At 31.3% G+C, this 21,856-nt stretch overlaps 3 protein-coding genes and 1 long non-coding RNA gene across 7 annotated transcripts in view; 2 read left to right on the top strand and 2 right to left on the bottom strand.

The window, feature by feature from the left end:
• LOC126735936 (phosphatidylinositol 4-phosphate 3-kinase C2 domain-containing subunit alpha) overlaps window positions 1–633 on the bottom strand; it is a 50,361-nt gene extending 49,728 nt beyond the window's left edge. The window contains exon 1 of the mRNA XM_050440061.1: window positions 162–633. Within this exon, the coding sequence (XP_050296018.1) occupies window positions 162–312 (151 nt within the window). The 5' untranslated portion in view covers window positions 313–633. The remainder of the gene's footprint in view (window positions 1–161) is intronic.
• Window positions 634–3,676: 3,043 nt separating this feature from the next.
• LOC126735888 (TBC1 domain family member 15) lies at window positions 3,677–7,270 on the top strand. The gene is made up of 2 exons (XM_050439990.1): window positions 3,677–3,955; window positions 4,114–7,270. The coding sequence occupies exon 2, from the start codon at window positions 4,136–4,138 to the stop codon at window positions 6,056–6,058; it is 1,923 nt and encodes a 640-aa protein (XP_050295947.1). The 5' UTR covers window positions 3,677–3,955; window positions 4,114–4,135; the 3' UTR covers window positions 6,059–7,270.
• A 403-nt stretch (window positions 7,271–7,673) lies between these two features.
• On the bottom strand, window positions 7,674–20,754 carry LOC126735890 (uncharacterized). The gene is made up of 3 exons (XR_007660536.1): window positions 20,233–20,754; window positions 19,109–19,218; window positions 7,674–7,968 (listed from the first exon to the last, which is right to left on the bottom strand). It is a non-coding gene; the product is annotated as an uncharacterized LOC126735890 (long non-coding RNA).
• Window positions 8,768–21,856, top strand: part of LOC126735887 (E3 ubiquitin-protein ligase RNF19A-like) — a 60,547-nt gene continuing 47,458 nt past the window's right edge. Inside the window, exon 1 of one of the 4 annotated variants that reach the window (XM_050439985.1) lies at window positions 8,768–8,922. The gene's annotated coding sequence lies outside the window, so the exon portion shown is untranslated. Of the gene's footprint in view, window positions 8,923–9,544; window positions 9,747–9,920; window positions 9,941–21,856 lie in introns of those variants that run through there. The other 3 variants (XM_050439988.1, XM_050439987.1, XM_050439989.1) reach the window with 3 other exon arrangements.

Consider the following 21,856-nt stretch of genomic DNA (forward strand, 5'->3'; position numbering starts at 1 on the left):
TATGTTTAGTATTTACCTTTCGGTTTCACATATTTTAAATGAGGGCAAGAGAGGTTTAACGGGTTCAAATTCTTATTAATAGTACTTGTTCAAAGGTCATAACTATAAAATTGATGTAGTAGGTGTTGAAGTAAAACCTATCAAAAATAGATAATTATTACCTGTTGCAGGCTTCTTGGATTGGCCATGGTTAACCAAATTGCTTAGTTCCTGAAGGCGTTTGTTCTTAAATTGTTCCAATGCTAAAGATTCCAAACTTAGGGCTTGAGCCCTTTCCAAATCTTCTTCAAATTTCTTATCATAATCAGTCATTTTTATGGTAAAATAATAAATAAAGTGTTAGCTAGATTTAATCTTTGTGGGCAAACACTTGAGACAATTTCTTAATAAACTCAAAGGACATAAAACCGTTTACATACTGAAGGTAATTGTTTACATAATTGAGGCAGAGTTTTATAAACAAAATTTAATTCAATGATGGACTTGTACCAGATATCAATTACCTCATGATCTCAGATATTAAAGAATGAAGCTGTTGCATCTTGCGCATTCCCTGAAAAGTCCTACGTTACAAATTATTAAACAATAAATAATAAATTATGGAAAAACAACAATTTTAGTGATAAGCTGACAGGCATACGTCAACAATAAAAATCATAACCTCTTTGAATTTTGTTCGGAATTTTGATTGGTTAAATTATTCCGATCCGTATGCGTTATATAGAGCGTAAAACAATATGAGATCCGTAACGTATCGGAACTGCTCAACCTGAATAATATTTTCGCACTACGAACACTCAAGCTATTAAATTATAAGCCCTTATTAGCCAAATTTATTTATATTGTGCAATATCTAAGAAGTACAAAAAAATTGAGTTCAAATTCAAATAACTTATCTTGTCATAAAAAAAAAACAAAAAGTAAAAGTTAAGCAATACATAATTATTGACATTTTGTAGAACCAAATGTAATTGAGATTAAAAAAATTACACTAATTGCCTCATATGAAATTATATCTGAAATATACTGTTGGCCATGGCATCTCTGCACCTTTCTAACCGGCAAACAGTTTGAAAAAAATCATTTCTGTGACTGTTTGTCTTGTTCTAAAGTTGTGGATCCCACTATAATAAGCCATACAGAGTGACTAGATGTTACAATGCAAATAATCTTTCTCTTAAATCTAAATATGTCCTTTGACACCGCATTGTGGCTGCAAACTAGCAGACGTGAGAATTTTTTGTTGAGTTTGTTAAGAAACAACTTGTTTAAGTCGAACTATGGTACCACAATTGTCTACTCTAAACAATATCTTCGCAAATTTTTCAAGCAAATATAATGTTGAGAGTTTTACCTGGGATAATATAGTAATTGACGACAAAGTGAACGTGTCTTTTTATTACTTTGTCGACTCCATGATTGTTGCATACCTGGGTAGTTTTCCGTTAAAATCTTCTGATTAAGTCAGTTTGTCCTGCCAACCGCTCAGCGGTATCAAAAAGGTTTGACAATTCTCTCAGAGATATGAGAGACATGCTTTGTTTTTGAGACAGGTTACTTTGCCCAAACTTACCTTTGAAACTGTTTGCACTTACCGATGAAAATACCGTCGGGATATTTGAGCTGGAAAAATTGATTTAAATTATAATTTTATTAAACAGGCCAGTAACCGGTCCCAAACTATAGGGAAAGTAATATAATCTCTGAATTCTAATATCCAAGTGAATGCTTGCCTCTTTAATGATTCATTTGTTAATGTCTCTATTAAACTGAAAGAGTTATTTAATAGGCAGTTGTGTACCAGAATTTTCTTTCACTAAGGAGACCCATGATCAAGTTTTTCAAGTGATTGATTGTTTTAAAAATAGTAAAAGTACTGATCCTCTTGATCTAAGCACTAATATATATAAGTCATAAAAAACTTAATATTACGACTAACCAAGTTGTCTGTTGATTCTTTCTTTAATCGTAGTATTGTTAAAAATTAGTGTCTGCGTTAAATGATTGACTTTGCTTACTGTGATTTTATTTTATATTGAGTGATTTGGTGTGCGATGCTTGTTACTAAACTTGGATGTAATTTATTTTATTTTATATAATTACAAATGTAAATGGATTTCGTAGATAAATAATAAATAAATCAGAATGCACTTTCTGATTACTCTTACAATCTTCGATCAGTAATATAGTTCTTCTATTTTCTTGTTTATTCTACTACGGTACTGTTGTGTAGTTTCATCCCATATAGGTCTGTATATATTCCGTAGGTTTTTTCTCTCTGCAATTTTTAATCTATTCTCGTTCTTCTTCATCATGATACAGGTCTTGCAGACTTCATAACTGGTCTTACAATGGAGTAGTATATTTTTATTTTTAGTCGTCCAAGATATATTTTTGGTTTTTATTATTTTCTGTAAAGCAAAACAGCATCGATTGGCACTTATTTGTATTCTGATGTTAATTTCCTTGGTCATGTCATTGCCCGACGTTATGGTGGCACCCAGATATCATTCATGGCCTTTCGAAGTTGTACTGGTCCATCGTCACATTTTGTTTCATTCGATCACATGTTATATGTCATGTAATTGGTCTTACTGTCATTTATTTTTAACCCTATATTTTCTTCTACAGATTCAATATTTAAAAATTCTTCTCTAACGTTCACAGTTGGGTTTCTAACGATGTCTATGTCATCCCCATCGGCCAATTTAAGACGGAGGCACGATGACACGATCTTTTCAGTTTCCTGGTATATTTTCTTCCTTCCAAATCTGTAGTATGTCTATGTGTATCTGTATATCTAGTATCAGGGTGTGGAAGTGTCATTTCGCGGTACTTTGTTATTTTTCAGCTTGCAGCTTTAACGCCTTCGTTACGCCCTCAAAGGATGGTTCTTCGACCAGTTGATCTGCGGTACACTATACCTATTGGTAACCGTATCTCTCTCTTGGTTCTGCTGTGCGTTTAGTAATTGGCCGAAATAACTTTACCACACCTCCATAATCTCGCTACTATTTGTTACCAGTCTTCCGATATCTGGTTTAAGAAACATGTCAGTGCTTGTTTTGAATTCTTGTTTAAGGCTTCTCGCTTTTTGAAAAATTTCCTAGTTGAGTTATTTGTTCGATTTGCTTACAAGTCTTCTAACAATATTTTTCATGTGCTTCTTTCTTTACTCTAAATGTTTTTTGTGCTGTTTTTCTTGTTTGTCTGTATTTCTCCTTATTGTGTTTGTTTGGGTTTTCTCATCAGGATGTTTGGATTTTCAGCATCTCCAGTCGGGCCATGTTTCTTGCCCTTATCTTCTCTTCAAATTGGGTGTTGAATTAAAAATTCTTTTTCACCATCGTTTGCGTACTTGCAATTACTGACCTTTTAATATTCCCCCATGTTTCCTCAACTCTGTAGATGTTGACTCAAGATGTGCTGTTAGACTCTTCTAGTATTCTCGTTTCTTGTTGTTCTCTATAAATGTTTCAGTATCCACTTAGATGTAGTAAAATTCACATATACTTTTGACTCCCATATATATAAATATATATATCCGTAATTACGTACGCAGGTAAATAATGCAGAACTTTTATTCCGTTGCGCATACTATGCCATAGCAGCCTTAATAGACATGTCAATCTGTCATTTCTGTCTTCTTCATCCCTCCCCAATCCCCACCAGGCTACTCCATTCATATGTCACGAAATGTCACTTTGTATTTTGTCAATTTTTTCTGAACTTTCTATCATCACCAGTTGTATGTAGAATCCAGTTTTCAAACAATAAATTAAGCGTTATCGAAAGTTTCATGATGAAAACGGGTTGAAAACAGTTAATCGTAATCGCTTTACCATAAATCACTTTAGAAATTTGTAAAATTAAGTGCTACTGGAACTACTACGCCCTTTGTGTTGTGATTCATACTGCTACATTATTGGTCATTCCTGACATTTCAAATATTTAGGTGAGAAATTGTTTTACTTTATTTTATCGATTTTTGTTCATAAAACGGGAAAGATTCTCGAATACCAACATAAATTTCGCGTGTTTATCGACATGTATTTTATTAAATTGGCTGCAAAAGTGTGAAGTGTATTGTTTTTCTGTGTATTCTATTTCTAGTGGGTGCACCACATAGTAAACAATGGATGACGAATTTAATGATAACAACTATGTGTTTAACCAGGATGGGGTCCAGCTCAGACAAGCACCAAGTACTTACATCAACTTTATTAACATTACTGGGTCTTTGTACATTTGTGAGTCCACACCATATGAAGAGGGCCATGCAAAAAAGAGAGTTCTTATATGGAAGCCAAATGATGTGACTATTGACTCAGATGTCCAGGACCAAGAATGGGCTGTGGTAAATACCGTCCAGAAAAGGATCAGAACTTTAAGCGGTAACTTACCTTCTGATTATCATAACAGATTAAGAAATCTAAAAATCCCTTTTGATGAGATTAAAAGTTTTAGAATCTCCAGCAAAAACAGACAGCTTACATTTTTTGATGGATCATCTGAGCTTACTTACAGTTTCTTCTTCTTACATGGCAACTGTGATATGCTTGTTGGCACTTTAAAGTCAACTCTGAAGCTTGGCCCTTCTAGGAGAGATAAACATTTATTTGTGGTCTATGATGCCAATAGTCCGGAGTATCAGGAGCTTAATAAAACTTTTGCTGCTCTAGATCTTAAAAGTGAAAGCTCCCTCTTCACTATGTTTAAAAACATTAAGGAGCACCCATATGAGGGGAGTTTAGAAGCGTTTTCCAAAGTGACAAACTATGTTTATCGCTGTGTTGATCAAGGTGACTTTGCTGATTTACCGCCAGATGATTTAAATAGGTCCTTGTCCGAATTTGAGGAGTCCACTACACATTCTGGAGGTGATTATGAGGTTATCCAGAAACTCCCAGAATTGCCTAAAAGAAAAGACTTTCCTAGATGTGAGCCTCTCAATGAAGAAGTATGGAAGGCCTTGTTCAACTCCCAAGGGCAACTGGAGGATGTTCAATCTATAAAAACAATAATATTCAGAGGCGGAGTGAGTCCAAACATCAGGCAAGAAGTGTGGAAGTTTTTACTGGATTATTATCCATGGAACAGTACATCTGCTGAAAGAGTCAGACTGACAAAAGAAAAAAGCAATGAGTATTATGTTATGAAACTGCAGTGGAAATCCATGACAAAAGTACAAGAACAAAACTTCACCGATTTTGCCCAAAGGAAGAGCCTTATTGAAAAAGATGTGAACAGAACAGACAGGAATTTGGACTTTTATGCTGGTGATAACAACTTCAATCTCCAAACACTTAATGATATTTTAATGACTTATGTTATGCGGAATTTCGATCTGGGTTACGTTCAAGGGATGAGTGACCTTTTGTCACCGATTCTTATGTTAATTAAAACTGAATCAGACTCATTTTGGTGCTTTGAGGGTTTTATGAATAAACTTTTATCAAATTTTGATATTGATCAGGCCGGCATGAAAGAACAGCTGAGCAACTTACATTTATTGCTTAGCTTTGTAGATCCAACACTGGCAAACTATCTGGATACTCATGATTGTGGCAATATGTTTTTCTGTTTCCGTTGGTTATTAGTATGGTTTAAAAGAGAACTAAGCCAGGAAGATGTTATGAGGTTTTGGGAAGTCTTATGGACAGGTTATCCCTGTGAAAATTTTCATTTGGTTGTGGCCGTTGCTATTTTGGAACAAGAAAGGGCAGCATTGATGGAAAACAATTATGGTTTCACTGAAATTCTTAAGTACATAAATGAATTAAGTGGCAAATTGGATATGACAGTCATTTTGAATAAAGCTGAAGGTATCTTTGAACAAATGAGGGAGGCTGAGCATTTGACTGATAATATTCGGTTCATTCTTGGTCTTCCTTTGCTTGGAAATTCTAATAGTAGTCATGAGCCAAGTCCGAAGCCAAGTCCTTTTGATTCTAGTAATGCTTTTAGTAATGGCAATCCTTCTTCTTCAGAGGAACCTGTTAGGATCAGTCCAGATGAAGTGTCCTTTGAGAGATCCCTCAGTTCAAATTTTTTATAGTTTTAAGTCTAAGTTAATTTGTTTTTACATGGTAAGTCATAATAATAATAATCACTAGTACTGAGGGTGTAAATAGGTATAATATTCTAACCACTTTTTTTTTTTTTTTTTGGATGATTAATTATTATTTTATGGATGGATAAAAAGAACAAGGTATATTGTGTATATACATTAGTAAAATTCGTGATATTATCTAGGTTACTGATCTTGTTGTGGCTGATATGCAAAATTAAAACAAAATTTTTAAAAACCAATTAATATTCCAAAGGTGGCTATTGACAATTAAAACTATTCATTTTGTTTATGAGGTGGAACTGCACTATCTATATTTTGGAGGTATCACATCTTAAATAATACTATTGAGACTATTTATAGTGTGTACTAAAATTTGTATAGAGAAGCTGTGCCTTGCAAAAATATTAATTTCCAATAAGATCTACATCAGTTAGAATTGATTTAAAAAAAATTTTTTTTGATTTTTGTACATTTATAGCAAAACAAAATACAGTACAAGTTGTATGTAAATTTATTTATTTTAACTAAGGTATCTTAACTAGATTATCTAAAATTAAGTACAATATTATGCCTATTTTAAAATAAAAAAGTTTAAAAAGAGTATATGACAAAAGGAATTTACATTATTAATGTTAACATTTTGGCGGCTCAAATATTCATTAGACTTTTTGTTAGAAAAAATTCAAAAGCAATTTTCAAAAAATGGTGGTTTGAAATGATTGATAGTGAATATTGTTAAGTGTGAATGTTTTAACTAGCAACTGGAACTTGATTCTTGACCTTTGACATTTAATAGGTAAATGATTTTTTGTATTAGCTACTTTTGGTTTTTTCCTTAAGTGTAGATAATTTTAGAATTGTTTTATTGCATTAGCTATTTTTGGCACCAAAGTGTTAAGTTACTATCATTTGATGGTGCCAAAAATGATGTTGTGACTAATATTAAATTTAAGAATAAATAAGAAATAACTTCTAAAATATCTATTGTGGTAGAATATTTATAGCATATTTCTGTTTTTTAATATAAAATGCAAATGATAATATGTGGCAGCCTACTTACACCCTTATAAAGTCACTTATCATATTTAAATTTATATTAAAACACAAATATTGTTTAAATAAGATTAAACCTTTAAATTTTGATATACCAAGTATAGCTATTATTGAAATATGTTAAATAAATGATTTAGGAAAACATCTTTTTATTTCAAATGAACATCCCTATTTTTAGCTCTTCTTATTATGAAGTTAAATGAGCAGCCTCAGCTACAAAATCAATTTAATTCTCAGAATCCTGTACCAAATTACACTGAAAATAATATATCTAACATATTGGTTTAAAATAAATATTTGTTCAAATAATTTTCTAGTTTACTCATCAAATTACAACTATATTTAGTAGACGATTCTTATTACCATTTACTAACTGCTCTAATAAATAATGCTACGCGAACCTTTTACTTTCTATACTAAAACCTAAAGCCGACTTGATTATAAATTGAACCGCGATTTAAAAATATTGAATACATTTAAATAAAAGTAAAAGTTTTATCAAATCACGTTCCTGATTTACTAATCACAAATGTAATATTAATTGCTGTTTTAGTTGGTAGATGCTTAAATGTTAATGTCATAATAATTAAGGCGATATAGGTTTGGAAGTTTTGCTAGAGGTTACTAAACGCAGTAGTGATTTTGATAGAAGCATTCAGTGTATTAAGATCAGGTAGGTAAATTAATGAAAGTCCTATTATTATCAATTGTAAATATCTATATTAGATTAAGCTCATTACACTGTTCCTTAAGAACAATTGCCAGCTTCTTTAAGATATGCATTACCCACTTTGCATTCCTCTGCTGGTAGTTCCATTTCATACACATAATTAGATTGTTTACTAAAACATAAAAAAATTTAATACAACTTACCAAATATCAAAAATAATTTTATTAAATTTAAATAGTTAGATTTAAAATCTATAAATTTATAAAATTTGAGAGTACTGACAACTAAATAAATCTCTTTTTTTTTTTTGAATATACATTTTTTCATTTCATGACGTGCAGAAGAAATAAAATGATTAATTCAGAAAAAAATTGTCAATTCAATGAATTCTCTCAAATTTTATAAAATCCAATGATAAAATTGGATAAATCTTACCACACTCTTTTGACTTTATATATATTGTAATTACTGAGCTTTTCATGTCTTCTCCTCTAAAGTATCTAAAGGGCATACAAATTATTTAATCTTCCTCGAAACAAATAAACTAGATAATTATTAAAATAGCTTTTTTAGTTAATAGTGTGAAAAAAGGAATGATTTTTTTTTTAAATTTCTAATTAGCTTTCATTAAGGTTAAGACCTTTGCTCCAAAAATAATATTAAAGCAAAACAGGACATTAAAGGCACCTGAAAATACTTAAGCCTTTTGCGTCAATCAATCAATATACAATTATTAATTGGTTTAATAGTTGTGAGCAATTAAATTTATTGTTAATTATGCCTATTTCATTTTTCGTTTTTTAAAAGTAAGTCATTATACTCTATTAAGGTTAAAATTGTTTATATAAGTATAAGTAAATCGGCTGGTACTATTTTTACGCGATCATGTAACGACAAATTATTCAAATGATATTCAATGTTAACATAGGTAGGTTTTCTTATGTGTTTATGTAACAATTTTCTTTGCTTTTATGCAGCAAATCGAATTGTTTTTCAGTAGCAAATATTATTCCATTCGGTTCACTCCATGTGATAAAAATTTTAAGTTGAAAAATTAGTACAAATTATAAACTATAGAGCATCTTAGTGAGTGTAGTGTCCACATTAGTGTTAAGTATTTTTTGAGGTAATAGCACAATAAAATTTATAAATCTTAATCTTAGAGATTATTTCTTAAATCTCTTTCTTTTATCTTTTTTAATTTATCTTATAGAAGTTTTTATATTTGAAAAGTGTATACTTTTATTTTACTAAAAAATCTAGAAAATGAAACCAGAGCAAAATAGAATTTCAGAGAATAAAGTTTAAATTGAAAATATTGGGTAAAAGGGAATAGGTAAAAAGAGAAGTATATCGTTAAATCATGTCTACTAAACTCATTGAATAAGAGGAAGATTTTGAGGATCATAAAGAGAAAGAGTGCATAAAGTAACTTTAGCAAGAAATAATTAATTCAGGTCTTATTTGGAACCTTCTTGCAATGAAAATACTGCTTATATCACATTGAACCTCTTTATCTGTTTGTCTAATAAGGTAAAATGTTTATAAAAGATAGATGCCATAAATCCCCTATGAAGTGCCCCAACTTCCTGTGTTATCAAATCACAATCTTATCAACAATTTAAAATACAAAAACAATCAACGTTAATGGGACATTAACTTGAACAAATCAAGATAAGACCATGAATATTAATAATTATTTTTACATACGCTAATCAGTCTTATTAGACGCATCGACGCAATACCATTCGTTTGAATTTCTTGAATTTGATTATTAAGCCGAGTCGCTGCCTGCATTACATATGCATGGCTTTACTCGTGTTACGCATTCATTGTAAGTTTTTTCAATAATAATTAATGCTCGAGTTGACAAAGGGGCGAACAATAGATGATAATTTTGAATAGTTTTTTTTTTCTTTTTTTAAGTGGTGGAGTGTTGTTATTGTAAAGGTGAGTGTGAATAAGAAACGTACCTCAATAAGATGTTCTTCATTATAAATCCCATGTTAATTTACAAAATAATTCTGATTGCTTTAATTGATATGGACTGTTGGTCACTCTTGTAAAAAAAAATATAATTATTGCGGAAATCCTTTGGTATGTATCTAAGTGCGTGACTTAAGTACTGCCTTGAATTTAAATCGGTAAGTTAACTAGTATAGTAAAGAATTAAGGTTTAAGTTTAAAAACTAAACTTTAATGAAAGGGAAGAACATAAGTTAATTGGACATTTTATAGTATTTTTTTCAAAGAAATCTTCTAGTCTTAAAGTCCAGAGGGAAAAAATTCACGAAAAAATAATTTATTTTGTAATAATGTCTTTTGCTTTATATTTTTTTCCACCCAAAAACTCGAATGGAGAATGTTGTAGGTCAAATGGTTATTTTTAGAACTTTGTCAATTAATTAAAATTAATTTTTATTTAATTGTATTCAATCTATTTTTTAAATTATATTTTTAAGACAATTTGTTATAAGACAATTATTAAGGCAATTTGTTTTGCCAAATTGTAATTTGCTATGGGAACACTCAAAGTCAATTTGACGTTATTGAGATTTATTGAGAAGGCAATAATCTAGAATTCAAGATCCAAAACAATAATTTGTTCTTATATATTAATAATGTGTTGATTGTTTAAAATTTCAATACAGAAGGCCATGAGGCAATTAGATATTATTATTTGGGAGGGATGTATGGCGATAATATAGAATTTAGCGAGCGTAAAAACTGTCGAAAAGTCGAATTTATATAATAATTATTTGTGTTTTTAAAGGACCTTTTATAAATGGATTAGGGCAGACTCTTTGGTCGGGAATTATAGTTCTACTTTGAACATTCTAGATTGACATCTTTCTAGATTGAATGAATTTTTTTTAAAATTAATTTCTCATGAAGTGTTAACGAAAATTGAAAATAAAGTGAGAAAACTGTACTTTGGTGCGTACTTAAAAGTACTTTTTACCAATTTATCAATTTTCCCAAAAATGTATATAACAATGTAACAATGGTTAAAAAATCCTTTTTATTTGGTGCCTGATAGGTGTAAATCAAAACTCATTAAAATCAAAGAACCTCAGGTTACAATTTTTAGTTAACATTACATAGAATGACTAAAATAAATAAAATATAACGTCAAAAACTTTAATGAACAAAAGATAATAAAGTCAATATGTTTACTATTACTGCAGCATAAAAATATAAGTATTACAGATTGTTATATGTCAATGTCACCTAAACAAAGGAACAATGGATCATATTTTGTTGAAGGTAGATAATTAAAAACAAAATAAAGGAGAATAATTTATAATTTGTTTAGTATTAAATAACATATCAATACCCTCATATAGCAGTAACTTTGGCGACCTAAACTGCGTTTTTCCAGAGATTTATTTTAAACACCTCCCGTTGAATAAACCCAATAAGGTCAATTTTAATATAAATTTCCCAATTCAACTCATCATGTCACCATAGTTATTTCAGCAGCAGCTGCAATAAAATGCATTGGCTAACCCTGTCGAAAGTCTTTGCGAAGTCAGTAAATCCTAAAATAAGCATTGACGACAGATTTAGAATCATATAATTGGAAATCATTGCAACGGCAAATAGTACGCCAATACGGTTTTTCTTTTGAATGTCTCGCTAAATCTTAACGATCTAAATACATCTCGCACGAATATACACACTAGGCTTTAGTTTGCCATAACTATATCGGTTAGCGGAGCAACTTTCACTAACATTACTGTTGTATAAGAAATCCATATCATCACAAAGCCATACAGTATTACAAGAAAGTTATGTAATTTTATAATTGTTTTTATGTACCTATAGCTTGTCAATAAATAATATTTTTTAATAAATGTCATAGTAATGTACAAAGTCTATTAAAGGACTTAATATAAAATAAAATATTCTTTAATCGCGGTGGAATCGTATAATGTTTGTGGTTTAACTGCATCTGAAATGCGTTTATATACAGGTTTTTTAGTCATTTATTGTTATTGATTTTTTATATTACAGGTATAATAAATTATGGCAGATTAAACATATATTATTGATAGCACCGTATCAGTAAAAGATTCTATTTTTATATAATATCCACGATTGTACTAAAAAAATCAGTTATGCACATATGTTCATGATACAGTTTGATATTATTATTTCAGTTTGATAATAAAAAAAACACAATTCGAATAGTTTTTTAGATTTATGATTAGTTTGTTTTTTATTTATCGTATGGTTTTACATGGCAGATATTAACAGTGGGTATAAATAAATATATGACAAACATTGTTTAAAACATATATATAAATTGTGGTAATTATAACGAATAAATGTATAAGGATAAAGTCAAATTATAATAAAGGTGAGGGTCCAGGTGATGATTCTTATAATGATTCGTGAGTCCTGGTTATACCAAAAACGTTCTTGGGCATAAGCTTGGAAGCCAGCAATGGTAGATCTGCAACGTGCTTTTATTTTGCAAGTTTTTTATATATTAGTCTTTAAAGTCAGTGTTGACGTTGAAAATCATGACTGATCCTGGGACACCTTTATAAATCGCATAAAATATTCAATATAAAAATATTTGCGTCATCTGGTCTGAACCGTTAGTAACATTTATAGAACTGTGAAGTAAAAAGCTTTTTAATCCATATTCTACTTTTTTTAATCCGACTTTTGTATAGGTTGCACTTTAAATGGTGTGCTCATTTGGAATATCTGTTCCTCGGACTTATATAACTTAAAAAAAAAAAGTCTGATATTCCTAAAATGATGTTGGACTAATTTGAACCGGAAACAACATTTGTAGGGTATATTTTGCTCAATAATATAGTTTTGGCTCGATTACAGTACTAGAATTAGTTTTAAAGATTTTTCCAAAGTGAGTTACTTTGGATATAATATTCGTTCCTTGGACTGATTTGAACCTTCAACAATATTTAAGAGTAACACTTTGTTCAATATTATACATTTTGTTATAATAAATTTCTGTAAGATTTTTTTATATTTTGGACTTTAATACGAATGCTTACTTCAAAGGTTGTGCCAGTTCTTTGGACTGTTTTACATAGAAAGTCTCATTTTTTTTAATATTTGCTTGAACTGGTTTGAACTTTGAACAACATTTATAGAGAATACTTTGCCCAATATTAGGCTTTTTGTTGCACCAAAATCTGTGAGTACTGCTGTAGATATTTAAATCTAAAGCCAGTGCTCACTTAGAAGACCACATCTGTTCCTCAGCTTTCTGTACATACAAAGTCTAAAGTAAAATGCTCACTTGGACATGTTTAAATCTTTCCAGCATTTGTAGAAAACGCTGCTCAATATTAAACTTTTTGTTCCGTTAAAATACTGTACTTCTGTACATTTTGGATTATTACTCTGGATGATTACTCACTAGTCGAAGCAAATAAAAAGTTTGATATTTCAAAAATATCAATGTTGTGAAGCAGCGAATAAAATTTGATATTGCAATCGAGTCCCAAATAAAACCACCTTTTAATAATATTTTTCGCTGTAATACATTCAAGGTGAGGTTTTATATTTCTGTGTTAGCTGACCCAAATTTCTTCATGTTTAACTACTAAAAATATAAAAATGCTGAAAAAATATTAGTTTACTCCATATACGTCGCGACGTTTATCTAGATGATCTATAGTGTAAACCTTTTTGCTCTCCATATGAATTTTCCGTTATTCTTTATAGAAATATTCTAGGTTATATTGTGTTTGTAAATGTTTTTTTATGCATTCTTTTGTTGAAAATCCAAGTGATTCACGAGTTGACGCAGAACGATAATTAAACGGTGTGTTCTTTCCGTTTATTTAAGTAAAACTTGTTTATTTTCAACGGTTTTATATAGCAGCCAGCTTTGGGAAATTCGTAGTGACGCATTGAAATTCTTGCATTTTTTGTGCAAGGCATCGTGATTTTATGCTATTTTTTTTGCCTTAATGAAGTGTTGTAAGTATTACGAGTGCAATATTTTCGTGAAAGCTCATAGTTTGAGTTTAGAAATAGGTTTGGTTAGAGTGAAAATTACAAAAATATGTACATTTTTTTCTCTTAACCTGTTATCCCAGATTAAATTTATCTGTATTTTTTTAAAAACGCGTTAACAGAAAAGAATGTTTTTATCACATTTTAATGAGTTATTTTATGTGTTTTGGTTGCCTAGGCATCCTATTTGCCGAAATGGTGGGCTATTTATAATCAGTTGAATATACGGTTTTTTCCTAAGACTTATAAATTAGTGATTCAGCAATATCCGAAATTATATTATCTTATTCACGATCAGAAACTGATTATTGAGTTATGAAACTTATGAGTTACCATATACATTTTTTCCATTTATTGATTACTTTGAGTTTTTTTTTATCTAGCCCTTATGTAAAGTTAGTGGCCTAAAAATACCAAAACATCCAAAAGTTCGAATGAAGCAAAATGCATCAAATTATTCAAATTGTCTTGCATGCATTTCATACATAGTATAGGACTAGAAGTTTTATATGATCACGTAATCACTGCAATCACCTCTTGGTTCTTTAAAACGACGACTTAAGTGAATAATCGTAACTGACCTTCTATACATTGAGATTTAACAGATTTAAAATGATGTAATTTTTTTAATACTGTATAAACGTTAGCAAGGTCTTTTAAAATTGACCGATTCACAATAGGTAAAATTATAAAATTAGTAAAACCAGTGTGTGGCAGTTTTTAAAGTCGTGGGCTACTATTAATGTTAAGATTGGCAGTAAAATTATCCAGAGTGAAGCTCGAGACATTCAAACACAGACTAAATTGCTTAAAATGAATGAAAAAATATCGAAGAAAATTTTAGGAAATAGATAAAGTAATTAGGTAAGGCAATAACATAAAAATAATTGGAAGTTTCTAGAAATCGAAGTTACTTAGGCAAATTCGCTCTATTTTTTTTTATCGTTTGATCGTATCTCAGGCATATCCTTTTCATACTTGACCCCTCTTCCACGATGTGTACAGTATTAGAGGGGGTTTCTGGCTTTCTAGTATCTGGAAATTTTGTATTGTGGGTTAATTAGTATAAATAAAGTGTAGTAATATAGATTCTAGGGTGCAGGGTCTATAGTTCTGTGATGTGTCTGATACTCGAAGAATATATGCTGCAATATACCCACCTTCCCAAACTCATAGATTGTACTTCTTTATTAGGTGTAAATGAACGGAGTTAGCCCCTTGATCTAATCTAATCCCATTCAATGTTGTGATTTCTTTTCTGTTTAGGCAGTGAGTGAGTGATAGAACCGTGGCTTCTTTAGTGGACTGGTGAGAGCTTTTGCGTATTCCACTTCCTTAGTCTTGCCTTGATTTTGAAATTGTTCTTTCCACATTTCCCAGATTTTTGCCATGCTACTTCCTTGTTGGCCAGCTGATCTGCCTTTTTGTTACCATAAATACTGTATTCCGAGTTTTTGAAGGTCTCTATGGCTCTGTAGGTGGCCCATAATTCAGCTGAGCAAATTCGGCGTCCGTTTGATATTCTTTCTTTAATACTACCTAGCACTGCTCCGTCTGGTCCAACTGATCCATCTGTAATACTGAATCCTGGCTCCATTTGGCTCTTGCAGTGTTTATAAACTCCCTGTTATTGTTGATTTCTTTTCCTAATTACATAGTAAAAAATGTTACTTTCTTGATTTGGACGTCTGGGCTGTAAAGAAAGCAAGGGAGTGTTCAGCTCTGTCTTGTTTTATTGATACCGCTGGATATGAGGTCAAAGACCTCTACTATGGGTGGAGATTTTTTCCATAACTCTGGATGATTATTAAAGGCTTCGTAATAATTAATTATAGATGTCGTGGTAGGATCTTTCACGTACATCGATCTTTCTGCCATTAGTTTAAATCAGGATTACAAGATCCTGGAGAATTGCGATTTGATGTAGTTTCTGGAATAAAGTATTCAGATTGACATATTCGTATGCCCCTTTATTATCCAGGAGAACCAATATTGAGACCATGTTCTTGGACAGCCTCTTTCTATTTGAATGCAAGTTGTACTCATTGGTCCCCGTCCTTTTGTAAAACTCATTTGCAGTAGGTCGATTTTCTCCCGTTTCTCTATTTTCCATTCCAGTCTAGCCTTTATCATTCCCAAAGGTCTTTGACACGCATCCAGTCAAGCTTTTCACTTCCTCTGGTTCCTTGCCCTGTTTTACTATGGGGGATATGATTTGAGTTGTGAAATCTTTTGGGATAGTGTTTTAAGGATTATTTAGGATGCTGTTGGAAAATGGTAAGATGTGATATTTTGTTTGTATAGGCAGATTTTGCAGCATGAACTAAGTGATCTGATCTAGCCCGGATAATGTGTCTTTCTTGTTTGATAAAAATTGCTTAAGTTCATCCAATTCGAAGGGTTTGCTTAGCTTTTGGATAAATGATTTTGGTTGATAGGTTTTTGTGTGTGTTCTGACTTTTTGCGAGTTTGAGAAGGTTCTAATCTCCCTCCATATTTTGTTGCTGCTATTATCTGGAGAGAGTTTTTCGCAGTAATCTATTCAGCCTTTTTTCTTCTTTTCCCTAAGTTTTCTTCGGACCAGGGCTGTTATCTCATTAATGCAACATAATTGTCCAATACGTCTGAAGCGCCTCATAAGGCTACATAAGGCGAGATCTGGGGCGCTAATTGGTGAGTCTGACTTGCTTCTTGTTGGTTTTCGTAATTTAGGTAAACCTTTTCGCTCTAGTCTAGAAATTCTGTAATTGTTTCACCATTCTGATTAACCCAGCCTGATCTCCAAGCTGTGTGGTTAAGATCTCTAATACTTATTTTATTATAAATTGTTAAATGAACGTTATCTAGGAGGATTATAAATAATATATATACACATTTCATTAATTTCAACTACAAGGATCTGCAAGTTGGCTGCTTTTTGAATATTATTGAGTTCTATCTTTCTAAAAGATATTGACCGTTTAAGAAAGATGGCTAGTATCTTGTCTATCTTCAGGAATAGAGACAAAGGTATTTGTTAATACGGGCAACTAATGTGCCCTTATTAGCATTTAGACTCCTTATACTCCAATGGATTAATGTGAGTTTTCTTCGATGCAATTTCTACTTATTCATTTCTTGGTTTAACTTATTCATTCCTTGTTAACTTTTTGCTTAGTTATTTTTTATAAGGAACTGGGTTTTTGGAGCCCCTTACTCCTCCCTCGTATCAAGCTGATTATCTCTTAGCCACTTTGAGGGTGTTTTACATGCCTTCGACTGTTCGCCTTCCACTAAATCTATTGAGCTGTCTTCATTCAATTCTTCTCCTCCCTTTAAATTATTACTTAATTCGGCCGGGTCAAAGAATTCTGTATTTTTTTCTTGTTACTCTGCCTGGGGCTCTGTTAACTGTGCTTACTTTTGCATTGGGAGCTGTTTCTGTGATAGTCTCTGGTTTGGTTACTTCTCAGTCTTTATCGATTTTCGTTCTCGCTGTAGCAGGAAAGAGACCCTTTCTGTGTTCCTGAAGCTTTCTAGTTTCTGGTGAGACGGGTAAAGGACTTTTTCTTGATGTGGACTGGGTTCTATTGTGTACTATTGTTCTATTGTCTATTGTTTGTTGTTCTATTGTTTATTGTTGACTACTGAATGGGTCCCTAGCTTCGTTATAGAATGAACATTTTTGGCTGTTGTTTAGTCTGTGCCGTGTTTGGTTCAATGGAGGGAAATCTTCATTTCCTTCTTTTGTTTACCCTGCTGAAGGTTGGTATTATTGTCTTGTAAGGGGCTGGTAGCAGTTTGTCTACTTCGAAATATGAGATGTTTTCTCTAACGCTGAAATTCGGGGCACTTTCTGTATTTGGCAAGTTGATCAACCATCTTGGCAATAGAAGCATTCGATAGGGTTATTGCATTGATCTATATTGCTTTGGTCTCCTGAAGGTTAAGGGGTTCTCCGCATCTTGAGCATCTGGGGATCTTTGTTTTGCACTACTGACATGCCCAAACCTCAGGCAATTGTGACACTATAGGTCATGTGGGACATAGATTTTGACATTGTATTTTAGATTGTACAGCCTTATTTCCTTGAGAATTGTCTGTCCAGTAAAGGGAGGCACATTTACTTGTACTCTGCCATTCCTTCTTTATTTTGGGTCCTAACTGTCATCCTTCGGCCCTCTATTACTTTCACATTACCTTCAGCTTCATATATAAAATCCACAGCGTTTATCAGAAAGCCGACGTCCCTCACTATATCTTTTATTGATAGAATTCTTTGGGGTATGTGAAATATTATTTGCGCAAAGAGGTTTACTTGCTGTCCGGTCCGCTTCCTTAATAGAGTTTAGATATACGCAGACCTGGTTGTAGGCCGATTTCCTGATGTCAGTGACACCTTTAATGCCCATTTTGAAGAGGATTTTGCTTTAATCGGTATAGTGCAAGTCTGAAATATTTTTTCCGTCTGATTGAATTGTGATCATATAACGACTAAGATCTGATGGCGTATAAAGTAATTTCCTTTTTTTAGTCTTTTTTAATTTGACTAGAGCTAGCTCTAGTTCTCTCTTTTTGATAGGTGCTTGGTGATGGGACTGAGGTTGGGTTTCTTGGTCTAGTTATCGCGTGGTGAATTATTGGTAGCAAGCGTTTGTGGAAGGGAATTTTAAGATATTAGTTATGTTATAAAGCTTATGTTTAATGCTCTTTCCTTTGTGTAGCGATGCCCCGCACCCCTTCTCGACACTTTTTTTTAAATTTTAGGTCTCATTTGAATATTTTGGAAAATAACGGAAATTTTGATTTCGGTAATCGTTATCATCGATATTTACATTATTTAACCTCTCAATAAGCTCAATGTTTTTTCCTTGTTAAAGCTTGAAACCGAGAATATCGTCGACGTTGCCGATATGGTCAAATGAACCCTTATTTAAATTTTTATCCTTCAGGTCAAATCTTTGACTTTGCCGTGTCTGTATCAAAGAATTAGAAAATAAAATTTAGATATACGTAAAATTTAGACAAAAAACAAAATATGTTACCAGTAAAATAATTGGAATTTTCTAGAAATTGAAGTATACTCGCGACGTCGCCTTTTTCTCGTTTGGATTTTCCCTACTTTTAATATCCATCAATGAATGTTCATAGCCATCACTACCAACGGAAAGTTTAATATAAAAATTTAATGATTACTGTATAATTAATTCAAAACAGATTGCTTTAATATATAATTATAATCAAAACTTTTTAGAAATTGAAGGAACGTAGGCAACGTCGCCTTGTGCTTTTACTTATATTTAATTGTAGCTCGCTTGATTTTTACTCACCTTAAATATTCATAAATGAATGTCTGTCAAAGATTAGTAGAGATGATTTCATCGACGTTGCCAATATGATCGTGATGTAGTGTGGTCACTATTTAAGAAAATCTAAACAGCTGTAAAATTAAGGCAGAATAATAAATCAAAATGTGATTATAACTTAATAGCCATTGGCACTTTCTATTAACTAAAGAGACAATTCCAACAATTTCCAAATTTGGAAAACCGGTAAAGATCAGAGTGAAAGTTGATATATGTAATAGCAGTAATTCACTAAATGTAGACAACGAGATATGCATCTATATTATTTGGATGTATATGGTTTTAAAAGTGGATTAACCAAAATTAAAGAAGGCTAGATGATTGAAAACATTCTGATAACCTTTAGTAATATTTTATTTTTAATCTTTTATTTTTCATCCCATTAATAAATTAATCTTTTTAACTTCAAACAAAATTAATATACATAAAAATATTTTCTTGGTGTATATCCCTAAACAAAACTAATATACATACATAAATCCCTTTTATATTTGAAAATAACTTTTTTTTAGTATAGATTATAATAATAGGGATTCTAAATACATGTGCATGTGCATACCAATATAGTTGGTCAATATAGTTTATTTTTCCTTTAATATGTTGTTTTAGTAGATTATAGCTGTATTTTTTTGATGATTGTATGTAATAATATTTTAAACTGTGACAAACTTCTGTGACTTTCCTTCTGACGTATTCTCTGGGTTTGTCCAAGATCCCTCCTATTACTTCACCCTCTAAGAAGAACCTTGCCTCTTTTGGCATTCTTCTGTAAGAATTAAATTGGAAACATCATTACGCAGATGAACTAACAATTTTTTTCAATGAAAAAAACTACAAATGAGTATTGCTATTGGGCAAAAGTAATAGCTGAGTTTGGAAATAGACCATTAGACTGACTACTCATATTTTAATTATTGACCGAATAATTTTTAAAATGCAGATACATAGTTACATTTTCCCATACATATCCTCATTAATGTATAATAAAAACGTGTTCGGTGTTAGTATTAATGTCTTTGAGGTGAGTTAATGAGAATTTTATCGACAAGGGATTTTCCAGTCATTTGATATTATTATTTGTATTTTACCTTTTACATACCCGTAGCTTACATCCAACAAACAAACTTCTTATATACATAAATATTAAGCCGCTCTCTGCAGAACATTTTTGATGTGTTTACCACTCTAATGTTTTCAAGCCGTTATAATAATAACAATGTTATTTTCTCTGCTAAATATAGACCATAATATTTAGATAGATTATATGGGAAAGTTGCCTAATATTGTGTTAAATTAACACATGACGTGCAGCATTGCGTGAAGGCTACTTTATTAGTCTCTCATATTTTATATAAGCGGCCAAATAAATTGGATCGATAAAAGATTAGTTTGAATGGTCAAAGCACTGAAATTACAGTTAGCTTTGTTAGACAAATATATACAGTTACTTCTTATAGCACTGTTACAGTATAAGGAGATGCCAAAAATAAATCTTAAATTTAACGCTTTAAAATTAAAATATTTCAGAAAATTTTAGTAAGTAAACAGGAAATTTCCTGCAAGTTAGCAACATTTAATACTGCGCCAACGTTTTGATTATGGTGGCTGCCATTTTGTCCTATTTGAGGGCTTGTTATCTCTTTTCAATTTAAGGATAAAAAAAGAGACGGTAATCGATTGTTTTTTGACTATTTTATTTTAATCAACTAATATCGTTAATCATAACAGTTTTGTTAAACTTAACATCCACTAAGTGTGTTTTTTAATATTTTCATTATTCTGCTAAAAAAATATAGGTATAATTTAAACAATCTTGATGGTCTCCATGTTGTCTTATTAGCTGCTTTTGATAAGATAAACCTAATGATTTGATGTCTCTTTAATTATAAAAAGAGTGATCAAAACCTAAGCATTATCGATTGTTTCTAGAGTATAGAGAATTAAAAGCCCCTTATAATAACGTATTACTTGACCCCCATTTCAAATGAAGAAATGGTTTCCATCTAGATTCAAACTTTATTCAAACCACACTTTTAATTTTTTTCTTAAATTGGTCCTCATTTGCCCTTTAGCAAAACGGACTAATAAGAATTTGGTGTTTCCAACCTTTTTTTCTCGGTAGGTAAATCAGGTAAAATAGGCAATTTACAATTCTTACATGGCGGACACATTCACCAAATTTATACCAGGAAATAGCATACAATAATTTGAATTTTATAGTGGATCGTATTGAATCGCAGAGTACCTGGTTCTTCGAAGAATGTTAAACTTTATTAATGGTCGAGAATTATCATTTAGTCCCTATTACAAATTGAAAGTGAGTGGTTGCTTATATAGTTTTCCTTAATGTTTCATAGTGTTGTTTTAAAGGTATCTTTTTAAACAGGTAAATATCAACAAATTGTTTTAATGTTATTTTTTTTTTCATACTGCTTATATGATTCCGGACCAGTGGAGTTCGTAAATTTGAACAATTACGTCCAAAGTCAACACATTTTTTACTGTAATTGACGTATTTGATAATAACATTAGGTAAACTAATCGCAATTCATTTTATGTTTTTGATATAGTGTGCAAGAATTAGTTGTTGTTATATCTTTTATTGCTTTATATTTGTTTTAATTTCCACTGCCTGACATCTACGTCTCTTAGAATTCAAAATAATCTTTATTACTCGGTAATTCACTGATACTACAAGCATTTTGCGTATCG

The sequence above is a fragment of the Anthonomus grandis genome, chromosome 5 (genome assembly GCF_022605725.1).
Source record: "Anthonomus grandis grandis chromosome 5, icAntGran1.3, whole genome shotgun sequence".
NCBI lineage: Eukaryota > Metazoa > Arthropoda > Insecta > Coleoptera > Curculionidae > Anthonomus > Anthonomus grandis.